General features: G+C 41.3%; 1 protein-coding gene across 4 annotated transcripts in view; it reads right to left on the reverse strand.

Moving 5' to 3' along the window:
- The window catches only part of DHX40 (DEAH-box helicase 40), a 141,296-nt gene that overhangs the window by 13,654 nt on the left and 110,906 nt on the right, over positions 1 to 16,736 (reverse strand). For all 4 annotated transcript variants that reach the window (XM_073665596.1, XM_073665597.1, XM_073665598.1 and 1 more), the window contains 4 exons: positions 14,545 to 14,653; positions 10,097 to 10,191; positions 7,353 to 7,422; positions 4,137 to 4,365 (listed from right to left, as the gene is read on the reverse strand). In XM_073665596.1, coding sequence (XP_073521697.1) covers positions 4,137 to 4,365; positions 7,353 to 7,422; positions 10,097 to 10,191; positions 14,545 to 14,653 — 503 coding nt within the window. The remainder of the gene's footprint in view (positions 1 to 4,136; positions 4,366 to 7,352; positions 7,423 to 10,096; positions 10,192 to 14,544; positions 14,654 to 16,736) is intronic.

The raw sequence follows: 16,736 nt of genomic DNA on the forward strand, positions 1-16,736 counted from the left end.
ATCTTGCAAGGGGCAACTGTTCATGGCCAGTTTATGGTGAAATTATGTTCTTTCCACTTTTGAACTATGGCCCCAACAGTGCTCACTGGAACCTTCAGTAGTTTAGAAATTCTTCTGTAACCAATACCATCAGTATGTTTTGCAACAATAAGGTTGTAAAGGTCTTGAGACAGCTCATTGGTTTTATCCATTATGAGATGTTTCTTGTGTGGCACCTTGGTAATGAGACCCATTTTTATAGGCCATAAGTTGAACCAGATGATATTATTTTTCACTTAGTGACAGAATTGCTTTCTAATTACTGATAGATTTCAGCTGGTGTCATGACTTTCCATGGCCTTTTGCACCTCTCTTTCTTCATGTATTCAATGCTTTTTCCCGGTGTCAATTCTTATTATTACACATATCTTAACCCATTTACGACCTTGTCAGTCTATAGGGCGAGCTATGTACTATTACACGAGCGGCGATGGCACCCGCCGCCGGGTGTCAGCTGATTGTTACAGCTGTGCCAGGAGCGGTCCCGCATCGAAGTCGATCACAGCATTGCAGAGGTAAGTGCGATACTCACCTCCTCCACCGGCGTCCCGAGTCAGATCTCGGGTGTTGTCATGATGACCCGATGTCGTCATGACAACATCCGGGTTACCAGGAGGCAGGAAGTTACTTTGGTCATGCGCAGTGCATAACCAAAGTAACTTCTCCCTGTGCAGCTGTGACAGCCTGTATAGCACAGGGATGGTGCTGCATTCCTGTGCTATACAGGCAATCTGAAAGTTAAAAGTGAAAGTCCCATAGTGGGACATAGTGTAAAAGTTAAAAAAGAATCAGAAAGTGGAAAAAAAAAAAAGTTAAAAATATATAAAAAAAAAAAAAGAAAAAAGAAAAAAAGAATCTCCCAAAAATGAAAATATAATGTACACATCAATAAATATTATGAAAAAAACCCCAACAAAATAATAAAACTACGCATATTTGGCATTGCCACGTCCGGAATGACCTGACCTATAAAATCGTCCCACTAGTTAACCCCTTTAGTGAACACGGTAAAAAGAAAAAACCAAGCAATGAATGATGCTTTATCATCATACCGCCAAACAAAAAATGGAATAAAACACGATCAAAAAAACTAAATGTAAATAGAAATGGTACCGCTGAAAACGTCATCTTGTCCCGCAATAAACAAACCGCCATACAGCTCCATCAGCCAAAAAATAAAAAAGTTATAGCTCTCAGAATAAAGCGATGCAAAAACAATTCTATAAAAGAGCTTTCATTGTGTAAAAGCGCAAAAACATAAAAAAAAATATAAATGTGGTACTGTTGTAAACGCATTGACCCGAAGAATAAAGCTGCATTATCAATTTTACTACACAAGGAACAGCATTAAAAAAAAAAAAATTCCTGAATTGTTGGTTGTTGTTTATTCTGCCTCCCAAAAATTGGAATAGAAAGCGATCAAAAAATGTCACGTGGTATCAATAAAAACGTCAACTTGTCCCACAAAAAACAAGTGGTCACATGACTCTGTCGGCCGAAATATGGAAAAATTATAGCTCTCAAAATATGGCAATGCAAAAACTAGTCTTTGCAAAAAAATTAGTCTTTTAGTGTGTGACAGCTGTCAATCATAAAAACCCGATATGAATCTTGTATCACTGTAATCGCACAGACCCGAAGAATAAAGTCGTCTAATCACTTATGCTGCACGAGGAACAGCATAAAAAATAAACTCTAGGGTTAGGCTTGTGCTAGGGTTGGGATTTTTTAAAAAGTAAAAAAAAAATAAAATGATGATATGGCAACTAGTGTTGAGCGCAAGTGCTCGCTACTTGAGTTTGCATCGGGTGCTCGGGTATGCACAGAGTATCGCGGGTGCTCGAGTGACATGCTCGAGTCTCCGCCCCATATGCTTTGCTGCCAAAAAAAACTCACGGGGATTGCCTGCCATGCACGAGAAATCCCAGCATGTTTTTTTTGGGTGTCTAATAACCGTGAAACATGCGGGGCAGGGACTCGAGCATGTCACTCGAGCAGCCGCGATACATGGAGCATACCTGAGTACCCGATGCAAACTCAAATAGCGAGCACTTGAGCTCAAGACGAATGACAACTTATTCAATATGATGACCTAATGTTATCAAATTCTGTGTCGTACCTCTGGGTTCAAAATGTTCACTATACCCCTTGATAAAATCCTTGAGGGGTGTAGTTTCCAAAATGGGGTCACTTGTGGGGGGGTTTCCAGTATTTAGACACATAAGGGACTCTCCAAACGAGACATGGCGTCCGCTTTCAATTCCAGCCAATTTTGCGTTCAAAAAGTAACACAGTGCTCGTTCCCTTCTGAACCCTGCCGTGCGCCAAAACACTGTATTTTCCCCACATATAGGGTATTGGTGTACTCAGGAGAAATTGCACAATAGTTTTAGGGGTCCATTTTCTCCTGTTACCCTTATGAAAATGCGAAATTTGGGGCTGAAAAACATTTTTGTGGGAAAAATGTGAAAATGTTATTTTTACGGCTCAATGTTATAAACTTCTGTGAAGCACCTGGGGGTTCAAGGTGCTCCCTACATATCTAGATAAGTTCCCTGAGGGGTTTAGTTTCCAAAATGGTGTCACTTGTGGGGGGTTTCCATTTTTAGGCACACCAGGGGCTCTCCAAACGCAACATGGTGCACACTAATTATTCAAGCAAATTTTACATTCAAAGAGTCAAATGGCGCTCCTTCCCTTCCCAACTCTGCCGTGCCCCAAACAGTGGTTTTTCCCCACATATGGGGTATCTGCGTGCTCAGGGGAAATTGCACAACAAATTTTGGGGTCCATTTTTTCCTGTTACCCCTGCAAAAATAAAAAAGTTGGGTCTAAAGTAACATTTTTGTGAAAAAAAAGTTAAATGTTCATTTTTTTCTTCCACATTCCAAAATTTCCTGTGAAGCACCTGAAGGGTTAATAAACTTCTTGAAAGTAGTTTTGAGCACCTTGAGGGGTGCAGTTTTTAGTCACTTTTGAGTATTCTTTGTCATAAAGGCCTCTCAAAGTGACTTCAAATGTGATGTGGTCCCTAAAAAAATGGTTTTGTAAATTTTGTTGGAAAAATGAGAAATTGCTGATCAACTTTTAACCCTTATAGCTCACTAATAAAAAAAATTTTGGTTCCAAAATTGTGCCGATGTAAAGTAAACATGTGGGAAATGTTATTTATTAACTATTTTGTGTGACATATCGCTCTGATTTAAGGACATAAAAATTCAAATTTTGAAAATTGTGAAATTTTCTAAATTGTCGCCAAATTTCCGTTGTTTTCACAAATAAACGCAAGTGATATCGAAGAAATTTTACCACAATCATGAAGTACAATATGTACAAACAGTCTCAGAATCAGGGGGATCCGTTGAAGCGTTTCAGAGTAATTACCTCATAAAGTGACAGTGGTCAGAATTGTAAAAATTGGCCTGGTCATTAACATGCAAACCACCCTGGTGGGTAAAGGGGTTAATTTATAGACATCTATGGTTTGATTTCTTTGCCAGATTGGATGGGTTGTTACAGATATCTGGTGAGAATTTCATGTCAATAACACCTTTAGAAATATATTTACTTAAGTACTGAACAAGTCACCAATTTTCCATTTCACCCGCTGTACATTACTAAATATATTGAGCTGAGCAATTGTAAATTATTTACACTCACCCAACCAAAATTAATGTCCAATAGACTCTATATCATGGATGATGGAAGAGAAAATAGTCCATGTTGAGAGCATGTAGTACGTAATAAAGTAACAGATGTCCAAGTAAAAGTTAAAAGAAGTATACTTTAAATTTATCTGTTTAAAGACATGACAGGTAACAATAATCCTAGCATGCGGTCTCAGGCTTTGGAGCAATCAAAGGAACCATAACTGGTTGCTCCAAACCGTTGAATCCACATACTAGGATTATTGTACACCTGCCATGTTTTTAAAGAGATGAAATAAAGAACAACACTTTAACTATTACTTGATTATGATGCCGGACATCAGGATACCATTGCACAAGTAGTGTTGGGTCAGTTGTATAAGCAAGTTAAGATAAGCGATTCACTTATCTGTTATTAGTATACTGTTTGATAGGAAAAAAAAGTCATACCATCGTTCCGTTTTGCTTGTTCTCTTGATTCCCATTTTGCTAGTTCCTCTTTAGTCACCTCTTCTCTGGCAACATTGCTCAGTTCATAGGCATCAACATCATGTAGTTTAGGAAGCAAATCCTTAACCCATTCATAGCGGATAGGACACACAGTTCGAACAAATATCTTGGATGTAACCATAACATTGTGGAATAAAATCCACTCCAGGTGGGCCTCCTGTCCAAACAACTTGGGGGAGAGAAAGAAAATAAATATTACATACATATATATATATACACATACAGTACAGACCAAAAGTTTGGACACACCTTCTCATTTAAAGATTTTTCTGTATTTTCATGATTATGAAAATTGTACATTCACACTGAAGGCATCAAAACTATGAATTAACACATGTGGAATTATATACTTAACAAAAAAGTGTGAAACAACTGAAAATATGTCTTATATTCTAGGTTCTTCAAAGTAGGCACCTTTTGCTTTGATGACTGCTTTGCACACTCTTGGCATTCTCTTGACGAGCTTCAAGAGGTAGTCACCGGAAATGTTCTTCCAACAATCTTGAAGGAGTTCCCAGAGATGCTTAGCACTTGTTGGCCCTTTTGCCTTCACTCTGCAGTCCAGCTCACCCCAAACCATCTCGATTGGGTTCAGGTCTGGTGACTGTGGAGGCCAGGTCATCTGGCGTAGCACCCCATCACTCTCCTGCTTGGTCAAATAGCCCTTACACAGCCTGGAGGTGTGTTTGGGGTCATTGTCCTGTTGAAAAATAAATGATGGTCCAACTAAACGCAAACCGGATGGAATAGCATGCCGCTGCAAGATGCTTTGGTAGCCATGCTGGTTCAGTATGCCTTCAATTTTGAATAAATCCCCAACAGTGTCACCAGCAAAGCACCCCCACACCATCACACCTCCTCCTCCATGCTTCACTGTGGGAACCAGGCATGTAGAGTCCATCCGTTCACCTTTTCTGTGTCGCACAAAGACACGGTGGTTGGAACCAAAGATCTCAAATTTGGACTCATCCAACCAAAGCACAGATTTCCACTGGTCTAATGTCCATTCCTTGTGTTCTTTAGCCCAAACAAGTCTCTTCTGCTTGTTGCCTGTCCGTAGCAGTGGTTTCCTAGCAGCTATTTTACCATGAAGGCCTGCTGCACAAAGTCTCCTCTTAACAGTGGTTGTAGAGATGTGTCTGCTGCTAGAACTCTGTGTGGCATTGACCTGGTCTCTAATCTGAGCTGCTGTTAACCTGCGATCGATTTCTGAGGCTGGTGACTCGGATAAACTTATCCTCAGAAGCAGAGGTGACTCTTGGTCTTCCTTTCCTGGGGCGGTCCTCATGTGAGCCAGTTTCTTTGTAGCGCTTGATGGTTTTTGCAACTGCACTTGGGGACACTTTCAAAGTTTGCCCAATTTTTCTGATTGACTGACCTTCATTTCCTAAAGTAATGATGGCCACTCGTTTTTCTTTACTTAGCTGCTTTTTTCTTGCCATAATACAAATTCTAACGGTCTATTCAGTAGGACTATCAGCTGTGTATCCACCTGACTTCTGCACAACACAACTGATGGTCCCAACCCCATTTATAAGGCAAGAAATCCCACTTATTAAACCTGACAGGGCACACCTGTGAAGTGAAAACCATTTCCGGTGACTACCTCTTGAAGCTCATCAAGAGAATGCAAAGAGTGTGCAAAGCAGTCATCAAAGCAAAAGGTGGCCACTTTGAAGAACCTAGAATATAAGACATATTTTCAGTTGTTTCACACTTTTTTGTTAAGTATATAATTCCACATGTGTTAATTCATAGTTTTGATGCCTTCAGTGTGAATGTACAATTTTCATAGTCATGAAAATACAGAAAAATCTTTAAATGAGAAGGTGTGTCCAAACTTTTGGTCTGTACTGTATATATAATGAGTTTTTAAGTGCAATAGTCTATAAAAAAAATTAGACTATTGCACTTAAAAACTCAAAAGCTATCTGCCCTCTAGCATTTAGAGGTCAGTAGCTTTTATAATGTACATCACAGAGGCAGCGGAAGGGAAGAGTGCTTCTTGGGGAAGAGGAGCAACAGCTAAGGTGGAAGGGATAATGTCCTGCTTAGAGTGGTGACAACAACTGGGTGGTGGGAAGTGGAAATTTCTGCTGCTAGGTTTTGGGTAAAATGGGAAAGAAAGTGGGAAATAGGCTTGAAGGGATATGAAAATGTGCTACATGGTAAAATGACAACGCACTACAATGAAAGTAAGAGATCTATTCAAGGGGGTCAGGAAACCAGATACGCTGCCATCCAAGTCTGATTGTGCCTGTTCTACTACAGAGGTGATATAAGATACGGAGGTCTATGAGATGCTATGAAAGGTAACTAGGTACACTGCTACTGTGACATTATACACTGCAGAGATGAGGGGCCCAGGCTGGAAATGGGTTAGCATACCATTACTGCTGCTTAGGTGCAAACTACATCTCTTTTAGGAACTATAGTTTCATTAGCATATCTACATATCATTGACTAAAAACTAGTGTTGAGCGAGTATGTTCTGTTCAGAGTATCCTCGGGCCGAGCACCGAGTAGTTACAGCTGCTCGGTGATATGATTGAATCGCTCCCGTGTGCATGATTTGCGACTGTTTGACAGTTTTATTACATGTGAGGAATGTGTAAGAAATTGACAGCTTTATTACATGTGAGGAATGTCTATTTCTTACACATTCCTCACATGTAATAAAGCTGTCAAACAGTCTCAAATCATGCACACGGGAGCGATTCAACCTTATCACCGAGCAGCTCTAAATACTCGGAGCTCGGCCAGACATACTCGGCGAAAGGGTTAATAGAACATACTCGCTCAACACTACTAAAAACCTAAGTGCAACACTTATGTTAAGCATGTCACGTTTTATTATGACTCCTTCAAGGTAATACAATAGGATGAGAAATTACTGTATTATGTCATAGCACTGCACCGATAATGCAAGCTATTATGCATTTTTCTGCTACCACTCCATAAAAGGATTACCCGCATTGTTATAACTGACTCATTTCTATAAATGGTTTGTCACATTTATGACATAGGAATTTAAGGAAAACAACAATGCATCTACTGAATCCAACAAACATTGACTGATTATAGTTTCCTTAGCAGTAGACGAGCAACCAACGTGAATTTGCATCTGTCTATCTATGCTTGGATACCAATACTCACAACTGAAGAAGGATGGATATGTACCATGCTGCCATTTCCATCCATTGTGCAGAATGTTCTTCCTATTGACCTAGAAGTATAGTACAGAAGTGTGCACAATGTAAATTAATCATTTTACTAACATTTAGAGGAATTATTTGCAAATGCATACAGCATAATGCAGTGACCAGAAACACCAATATTAAATATTTTTACCTAACTTTGATCAACGAATAATTACTAAATATTTTTTTTCATTCACTATCTTTCATGTGCTTAATTCTATGGACACTGGTTCTCTCTGTAGTCTTTGTTGTTCCACAATTCATAGTACTAGTTTGCACAGCAGTGCATTCACCTCATCTTGCTCTTTGCAGTTACAGAGAGGGCAGTCACCCACCCTGAGGGGCCCACCCGGAGTAACCACCACTTTCAACTGTAATGGTCTTGCTGCACTACCTCTCTGTTCTGTAATCTGCAGATCGCTTTAAGCTCTGGCATCCTGTGCATGCCAAGGAGCGATGACATCACATTGGTCCGCCCACGCCTTACCGCTATCTGCCGGCGGACTCACCAGGATCCAGGGTTAGGTGACTGTGTTTTTATTTTAATAGTACTTGTGATGGGACCATCATACAGTGTGGGGGGCATCATACATCATGGGGACTACTGTGGGGGCCATCATATAGCATGGGGGCTACTGTGACAGCCATCATACAGTGTGGAATCTATTGTAGGGGCATCATACAGTGTGAGGGGCATTATATTGTATTTAGGGGGCTGTGGGGTCATCATACTGTAAATAGGGGGGACAGTGCTGGAAATGGGAGAAATCAGATGTGTCTTTGTTGTCAAGTTATGCCTGGAAAAACTGCCATGGCATTCTGGGCCAGGTGGAAAAGACGGGAAAAGCGAGCAACTCAATGACAAAGAATGTCACCTGTAAGTCACTGCCTATGATTGTATTTCTCACAACCGGCACCAGCGCTGCATGGAGCGAGATCAACTCCTGAGCCCGTTCCATACAGTGATAGTGCACATTCACCTTTGTTAAGGGGTTAAATACCTGTTTGGTAATTGTATTTAATTAGTGCACATAACTGTAAAAACCTAAAAATATTTACATAGGTATGTGTTACTTGGAGGCAGTTGCCCAGCTAATGTTCACAAATGCATTATTGAATTCTGTTGGTCTGTTTTAGTAAAATAGAGCAGACGAACAAACCCAAAATGGAGCCATTACATAACTCCTGCAAACTGAAGCAGATGTACCCCATTGCTTATTATGAGGTCCGCCTTGGTTTGATTAGGTCTCATTTTTTAGAATGAAAAAAAAAAAAGCACATCATGCAAAACTTTTAATCTTCTGTTTGAAAAACTGACACAAAATGGAATCAAAATGATCCCCATAATACAAAATGGGGTCTCTCTGCTTCAGTTTGCATAAGATATGCAATGGATCCATTTTGAATTCAATTTTGCCTGCGAACTTAGTCATACACCAGTCACATAAAAACAAAAAAGCCCGGCATCTGGAAATGAATACTGAGCATGCGCAGTAAACCCAGACACGCGTGTGGAATAAAACACCTCAATATTGATTTGGTGACCAGTATAATACTGGACAATTGTGGAGTGCTGATTGCCAGTATGGGTCAAGCATAGTGTAACCCACCTAGACCTTTGCAATACTCACCCACAACGGTCACTTTTACAACAAAGATATGTTAAAATCACTTTAAAAAGTTTAAGTGTTAAAAAAACACTTAAAAAAACATCTGTGAAATCCCGTTCTTCTGGAGTGGGTTTGAAGTAAACTACTGTTTTCATGCGACACATATGCCCACCCTCCCTCTCAGTGACTAAGGTATCATCATTTCCCTTTCTCCCTAGATTGTTCAATTCTTGTAGCCACCTTCCTCCAAAAAACTGGGCAGTCAATGAAGCCTTTGCACAAGGATTGTTAAGATAAATTTAACAATTTAAATGACTGAAGCATTTAAAGAGGACCTGTCACCAGCTCAAAAAAATTAAGGAGTTAAATACCTTGTAAAAATCCCTGATCTCCCGTGATTTTGCCACTCTCTTCTTTTTTGTACTGTGCAACTCCATTATAGAGATATTCACATTTGTTTCTTCTGGAGAGCACTATATGAAATCTTGGCTTTGCAGTCAAACTGGTCAGTTCTTCAGAGTCTTCTCTGGGGGCAGAGGCTTTCATCCCCTGATTCCAGATGCTGCCATTCACAACTCGGCAGCGTCCGAGACTGACAGCGTGTTAGATCAGTTAGTGAGCTGTGATTGGCAGCATTTGTGAGGGAGGAGTGAGAGTAGACGCTTCAAGAGAAAACTCTGAAGAAACGCCCAGTTGAATTGCAAAGCAGAGATTTCACATGCTGTGCTCCAGAAGAAACAAATATTAATATCTATGCAATGGAGCCACATAACGCAAAATGGAAAAGATAAGTTAAGTCAATATTTTGATCAAATGACAGATCCTTTTTAATGCTTTCTAAAACCTCCTAGGAATGTGAGTGGTACACACTCTCACTGCACCCTCCACAAGGAGAAGGTCACTGAAGAATATGGTCCAGTAATGTTGACGGAATAAAGTACTGGCACACAAACTATTGCTGTGACTTGCATGGGATCAGGTCTGACAGAGGCAGACAGCATTTTATTACATACATAATGTATTACACAACAAATAAAACTAAGGGTCTAGACTTGAATATTATGCAAAATAACAATGTTAATCGCCTTACTTTCTAGCCACATTGGAAAAAAATCCAGCACACAGACATCGCTGAAGTATCTCATTCTTGGGAATATCACTTTTCCGCATTGGAAAATTCTTTAGCTAAACAGATACATACGGGTAATCGAGGCATTAGTGTTAAACATATAAGTTTCAATATATGTATCTTTAAAATATCACAAATAAAGGAAAGATGCAAAGATACATTTGTTTATATCAGAAGAAAAGCGACTATTGGAGTACAAATGGATAAGTATGGTGCATAACATCACAATAATGTATTATTAGGCTAGGGTGTTTATCAATGTACAGTCACTGCCAAAAATTGAGTGACCCAAGTTTTGGTTTTCACAAAGTTTTTTGCATCAGTTTTCAGAGTAACAATTTGCTTTAACTCTAGATTGTTATGAACAGTGATCAGATCCATTGCAAAAAAAATGCAAAGTCATTCATTGCCTTGAAAATTAACTTAAATCACAAAAACGCCATTTCCACTGAATTTCAGCCCTGCCACAAAATAACTTACTTGGATCATTTCAGTGAACTTCTTGTTAGCCCAGGAGAAAGTGTTAACGAGGACAACGCAACTTGTACCACTTTGTCATGTTGACTGAATTATAAGAGCAGACTGGTTGATTTAAAAAGGGGATGATGCATGAAATTATCGTCTTCTGCTGTTAATCATGGTTACTTCCAAGGAAACACATGTAGTCTTCATTGCATTGCATCAAAAGGGCTTTACAGGCTGCTTGCAAAATTGTAGCTAACAGTTGTGCAATATGACTTAGGATAAAAGCCAAATCAGAATCTCAATTTGCAGACACGGTGTTTCGGGCTGTTGGCCCTCGTCAGTGCAAAGTATGAGAACTGATTTGGCTGCATGAGAGGCTCTGGACTGAGGTCTAAGGGGTAACGTTTCTCCTTGTGGAGAGTGACATACCGGCTCTGGCATGTCAAGGTAAGGAGGCTTATTCACTGTACAATGCTCCTCTGGGAAATTGAATATGCAAATTGCCTCCTCAGAGGACCTTTTTTTCTGATGACACTCCATTCAGCCTGATTGAGACATATGGAAGAATGATTGTCCGGAGAGAAAAAAATGAAAGCACTACCATGAGTCCTGTGCCATGCCAACAGTAAAGCATCCTGAGACCATTCATATGTGGGGTTGCTTTTCATGCAATGGAGTGGGGACACTCACAATTTTGCATAAAAACACTGCCATGAACAAAGAATTGCATCTAAAAAAATACTCCAAGAGCAATGTCTCCTAAGGATTCAGGTGCAATTTGGTGATGAACAATGTTTTTTCAAGCATGATGGAGAACTATGTCACAAGGCAAAAGTGATAAACTAAGTGGTTTGGTGAACAAAACATTGAAATTTTGTGTCCATGGCAGGGAAACTTAAGAGGTCTCAATCCCAATGAGAACCTGCAACCAATCCTCAAAAAGAAGGTAGACAAATAAAAACAATAATTGTGATAAACTCCAAGTACTGATTATGCAAGAAAGGGTTGCCATCAGTCAGGATTTGGCCCAGATGCGGATACCCAGCATGCCAGGGCTAAATGGAAAAGTCTTGAAAAATAAGGGTCAATTCTGAAAATATTGAGTCTTTGCATAAACTTGGTGTATTTGTATATAAAAGTGTAAAAACTTATGAAAAGCTTATAATTGTCCTACAGTAATCATAGAAACATCTGAGCAAAAAAAAAAAATCTAAAAACACTGAAGCAGTAAACGTTTTAAAAAACAAAACTTGTGTCAGTCTCAAAACTTTTGGCCACGATTATACACATTGCAGGTAAAGCAGAGCTAGAAGCACTACTATTGCATCCATACTATAAAATATGTATATGCTGTCCTGAGCTTATTTATAAAGGCAGCCTCTATGAAAATGCTTTGGACAGAGAACCTAAATGTAAGCAATGATCCATACAGAATTGTATGCGCTTTACAAAGCAGTGTCTGTGACATACAACAGATCAATAGAATATGTAAGGATGTATGGGTAAGCATACAAAGCATACCCAAATAATTCATTTTATAGCACCCTTAATTCAGGGCCGGCGTCTGCACCCGGGCAAATGCCGGAGCCCTGAGCAGGCGGGGGGGCCCCTCACAGTCTGGCACCCCGCGCACTATGGGACCCGTGAGAGGAGGAGAGCCGTGTCAGTGCCCGCTCCCCACCGCTTGCTCAGGGCCCCGGCAGCCGGCACAATACTTACCCCTCCCCATGCCTCCGCAGCAGCTCCTGCATCCTCCGCGGCTGCTGCACTGTGACGTCTCAGGTCAGACGTCTTTACATCGCGCTCTCTCCTGAGCAGTCACAGCGCAGAGCGGGATGAGGCCGGCGACGCTGAGGAGTCCGGAGCAGCGGCAGCAGGTGAGACGGGAGGTGAGTATTTGATTTTTTTTATTGTATGGAGGCTTGTGGCAGTATAAGGGAGGGGGGTGAGGTGGGGGTGTGTGACATCCTGCATGGGGCATTATATGGGGTGGTTGTGTGACATCCTGTATGGGGCATTATAAGGGAGGGGGGTGTGTGACATCCTGCATGGGGCATTATAACAGGGGGTGGGGGGGGTGACATCCTGCATGGGGCATTATAAGGGAGGGGGGTGTGTGACATCCTGCATGGGGCATTATAAGGGAGGGGGGTGTGTGACATCTTGCATGGGGCATTATAAGGGAGGGGGGGGTGTGACATCCTGCATGGGGCATTATAAGGGAGGGAGGTGTGTGACATCCTGCATGGGGCATTATAAGGAGGGGGGTGGTCATCCTGCATGCGGCATTATAAGGGGGGGAACAGCCTACATGGGGCATTATGTGGGGGAAATAGTCTGCGTGGGTTTTATGTGGGGGGAACAGCCTGCATGGGGCATTATGTGGGGGGGAACAGCCGGCATGAGGCATTATTTGTGGGGAACAGCCAGCATGAAGCGTTATATGGGGGCCAGTATTCTGTATGGAGCGTTATATGGGGGCCAGTATCCTGCATGGAGCGTTATAAGGGAGGGAGGTGTGTGACATCCTGCATGGGGCATTATAAGGAAGGGGGGGGGGGGTGTCATCCTGCATGGGGCATTATAAGGGGGGGGGGGGGGGACAGCCTACATGGGGCATTATGTGGGGGGAATAGCCTGCGTGGGGTATTATGTGGGGGGGAACAGCCTGCATGGGGCATTATGTGGGGGGAACAGCCTGCATGGGGCATTATGTGGGGGGAACAGCCTGCATGGAGCGTTATATGGGGGCCAGTATTCTGTATGGAGCGTTATATGGGGGCCAGTATTCTGTATGGAGCGTTATATGGGGGCCAGTATCCTGCATGGAGCATTATATGGGGGCCAGTATCCTGCATGGAGCGTTATATGGGGGCCAGTATTCTGTGTGGAGCGTTATATGGGGGCCAGTATCCTGTATGGAGTGTTATATGGGGGCCAGTATTCCGTATGGAGCGTTATATGGGGGCCAGTATTCTGTATGGAGCATTTTATGGGGGCCAGTATTCTGTATGGAGCATTTTATGGGGGCCAGTATTCTGTATGGAGCATTATATGGGGTCCAGTATCCTGTATGGAGCATTATATGGGGACCAGTATTCTGTATGGAGCATTATATGGGGGCCAGTATTCTGTATGGAGCATTATATGAGGGCCAGTATCCTGTATGGAGCGTTATATGGGAGCCAGTATTCTGTATGGAGCGTTATATGGGGGCAAGTATTCTGTATGGAGCGTTATATGGGGGCAAGTATTCTGTATGGAGCGTTATATGGGGGCCAGTATCCTGTATGGAGCGTTATATGGGGACCAGTATCCTGTATGGAGCATTTTATGGGGGCCAGTATACTGTGTGGAGCGATTCGCTGGTTACTGAGCTATTGTGGAATTTATAATAGCTATCGCTCATGTAATGTAAGAAGTGAAATCTTTGCATTGTACTATAAATATATTTCTCTTCGGTATCTGTGCATCATGAATCGTGGTATGTGTTAAAGGGGCCCACTGAGACTCTTTCGCCCGGGGCCCACAAAAACCTGGAGCCGGCCCTGCCTTAATTCCAGGGCGCTGAACATTTGAAAACGTTTTTTTTTCTAATACATAATAATCAGTGAACAAAAATTATAACTAAGAACAGCTAAATAAGTGACAGACTGGTGCAATGGGAGAGAGGACTCTGGCTGTGAGGGCTTACAATTTACTCCAAAGAATCAGTACTACAAAGTCAGAAACGTTTACAAATTATATGTAAATGTGTAAAATATCCAGAGATTTTTGAAGCCTAGAAGTGTTTTTCCCTCTTGCATGTTCTACATAATATTAATATTGACCCCTGTATACTCATAGAAATGGGTTTGGATACATATGGGTCAATGTATGAATTACAAGAAAGGGTGGAGGACAGATTTGTTGACAACAGTAATTACAGAAAGTAAAGTACAAACCTGTTTTAGCTTAGCTGAAATATCTCTAAGCTGCTTTTCCACACTGAAAGCAGATTTTACAGCTCTCCAGTGAACGGCATGTTTGTGACACCAGGAAACAGGATTGTCACTGGGAAACAAAAATATAATCTTATCTCCTTCTGCATAAAAGACCAACATTGATGTTTATGTATTGTAACATAAATTAAAGGGAATCTGTCAGCAGGATTTCACCCACCAAACTATTATATGTACATGTAGCTCTTAAAGTCAAGTCAAGCAATACCTTTACATGGCCAGCCCCTTCTTGTGTTACTGAGAAATCAGCATTTGAACTGATATGCAAATAAGGCTGAAGATCTGAAGCCTCTGTCACTCCAGCTCTATTCCCCACCGAGTGTTGCCTCGTCCTGCTTCACCGACAGCCTCTATGCTGTGTAACTTTAGGCAAAGGAGCCATCAGTCAAGCATTAGGAGGCAGCGCTGTGTGGGGAATAGAGTGAGCTGGAGTGACAGCCTAAAGGCTGATTTCTCATTGACAGAGGAATGGACTGACCATGTAAAGGTATTCACTGATTGAGGACTTCAAGACTCCGTATATTAGAGTCCACTAAATAGTATTTTATCACTGACTTGGGTGTACTCAAAATAATATTTAAAATATAACAGTTATTAATAACAGTTAAAATTGAAATTAATTCTATATTCCACTATGCTAAGAGCAAGGTGGAATATAGAATTAATTTAAATTTGAACAGTATTATTAATAAAGGTTATATTTTAAATATTATTTTGACTCCACCCAAGTCAGTAAATAAAAAAAAAAAAAAAGTATTAAGGGACTTGTCTGAAAGTGCTACATGCGCATAAATATAGTTTGTGGTCTGAAATCATGCTGGCAAATTCCCTTTAAGAGTCTACAAGACTGGGAAAAGTATGTAAAACTTTAATGTGTTTGAATGATATCTGGGACATTTTCTATAAATGTTTTTATCATGGACTTTTAACTGATATTCTTAAAGAAAAAAACAGCAGTGTCTCGTCATTACATGCCCTCTTTATTCATCTGTACCTGTTTCTTCTTAGAGGGAGTATGACAAGAAAATTAACAATTGTTTAAAGGGAACCTGACACGTTCTAGTTGCTCGTATTCAGCCATAGGGGTGTGAGGCTATGTGCCCACGATGCAGAAATGCTGCATATTTTTTCCACTTCTCCCTGGCGGGAAAACGCATGCGGATTGTACATGCGTTTTTCCCGCCAGGTAGAAGTGTTTGTCAAGCGTTTTTGCATGCATTTCTGCATGCGGGTTATCAAGCGCTTTTCCAAGCGATTTTAGCATCACTTGGAAAGTGCTTGACAACTTGTTCACACTATAGAAATTCATGATGCAACCGGCATGGATTTATAATAGTGTGACCAAGTTAGTTTAAAAAAAAAAGAATAAGAATGGTAAAAAATGAAGAAAAAAAAAAGATTATACTTACCTTCCGATGTCCTCCCGGTATTTTCTCTGCTGTGTCCGGTGTCTTGGGTTGCTCGCAGTGGTGTGAAGGACCTGCGGTGACGTCATTGAGTCATGTGACAGGTCACATGACTCAATGACATCATGGCAGGTCCTTCACAACACCGCGACCCATACAGCAGATCAGACGGAGGGGAGAAAACACTGGAAGGTGAGTATAATCTTTTTTTTTATTTTAAATTCTTTTTTTTACAGTTTCTATGGTACCCAGGTCTAGATGTGATTCTCCGCTCCTCCAGACCTGGGTACCATCCGCACATTGAACCGTGTGATATCCGCTTGTGCAGATGCAGTGATGCGGATGTCACGCGGTCCAAAGCAAGTCAATGTCAGCGATTACGCTGCGTGTCCACAAAATTAATGGACATGCTGCGTATTTTTCCGCAATGATAATCCGCAGCGGAAATTTCCGCAGCATGTGCACAGCACATGCTGATTATCATTGGGGACCTTGGGGCACGTATTACCAAGCGTTTTCGCTGCGTAAATTCCGCGGCAAAAACGCTTGAAAAACGCATAGTGGGCACGCAGCCTGATTCTCATTCAGTCATTGCTGGCGCCGCCCATGTATTTGAATATTGCTCCCAGCAAGGTTGTGTCTAGATCGGAGGTGATTTTTTGTGCTCCTCACTTTAGCCTCCGATCTAGACGCTTCACTGCTGAGGAGACTAGATCGGATTTGCTGGAG

This window comes from Phyllobates terribilis, unplaced genomic scaffold, assembly GCF_046119375.1.
Source record: "Phyllobates terribilis strain yellow unplaced genomic scaffold, ASM4611937v1 Scaffold_2__4_contigs__length_985480577, whole genome shotgun sequence".
Classification (NCBI taxonomy): Eukaryota; Metazoa; Chordata; class Amphibia; order Anura; family Dendrobatidae; genus Phyllobates; species Phyllobates terribilis.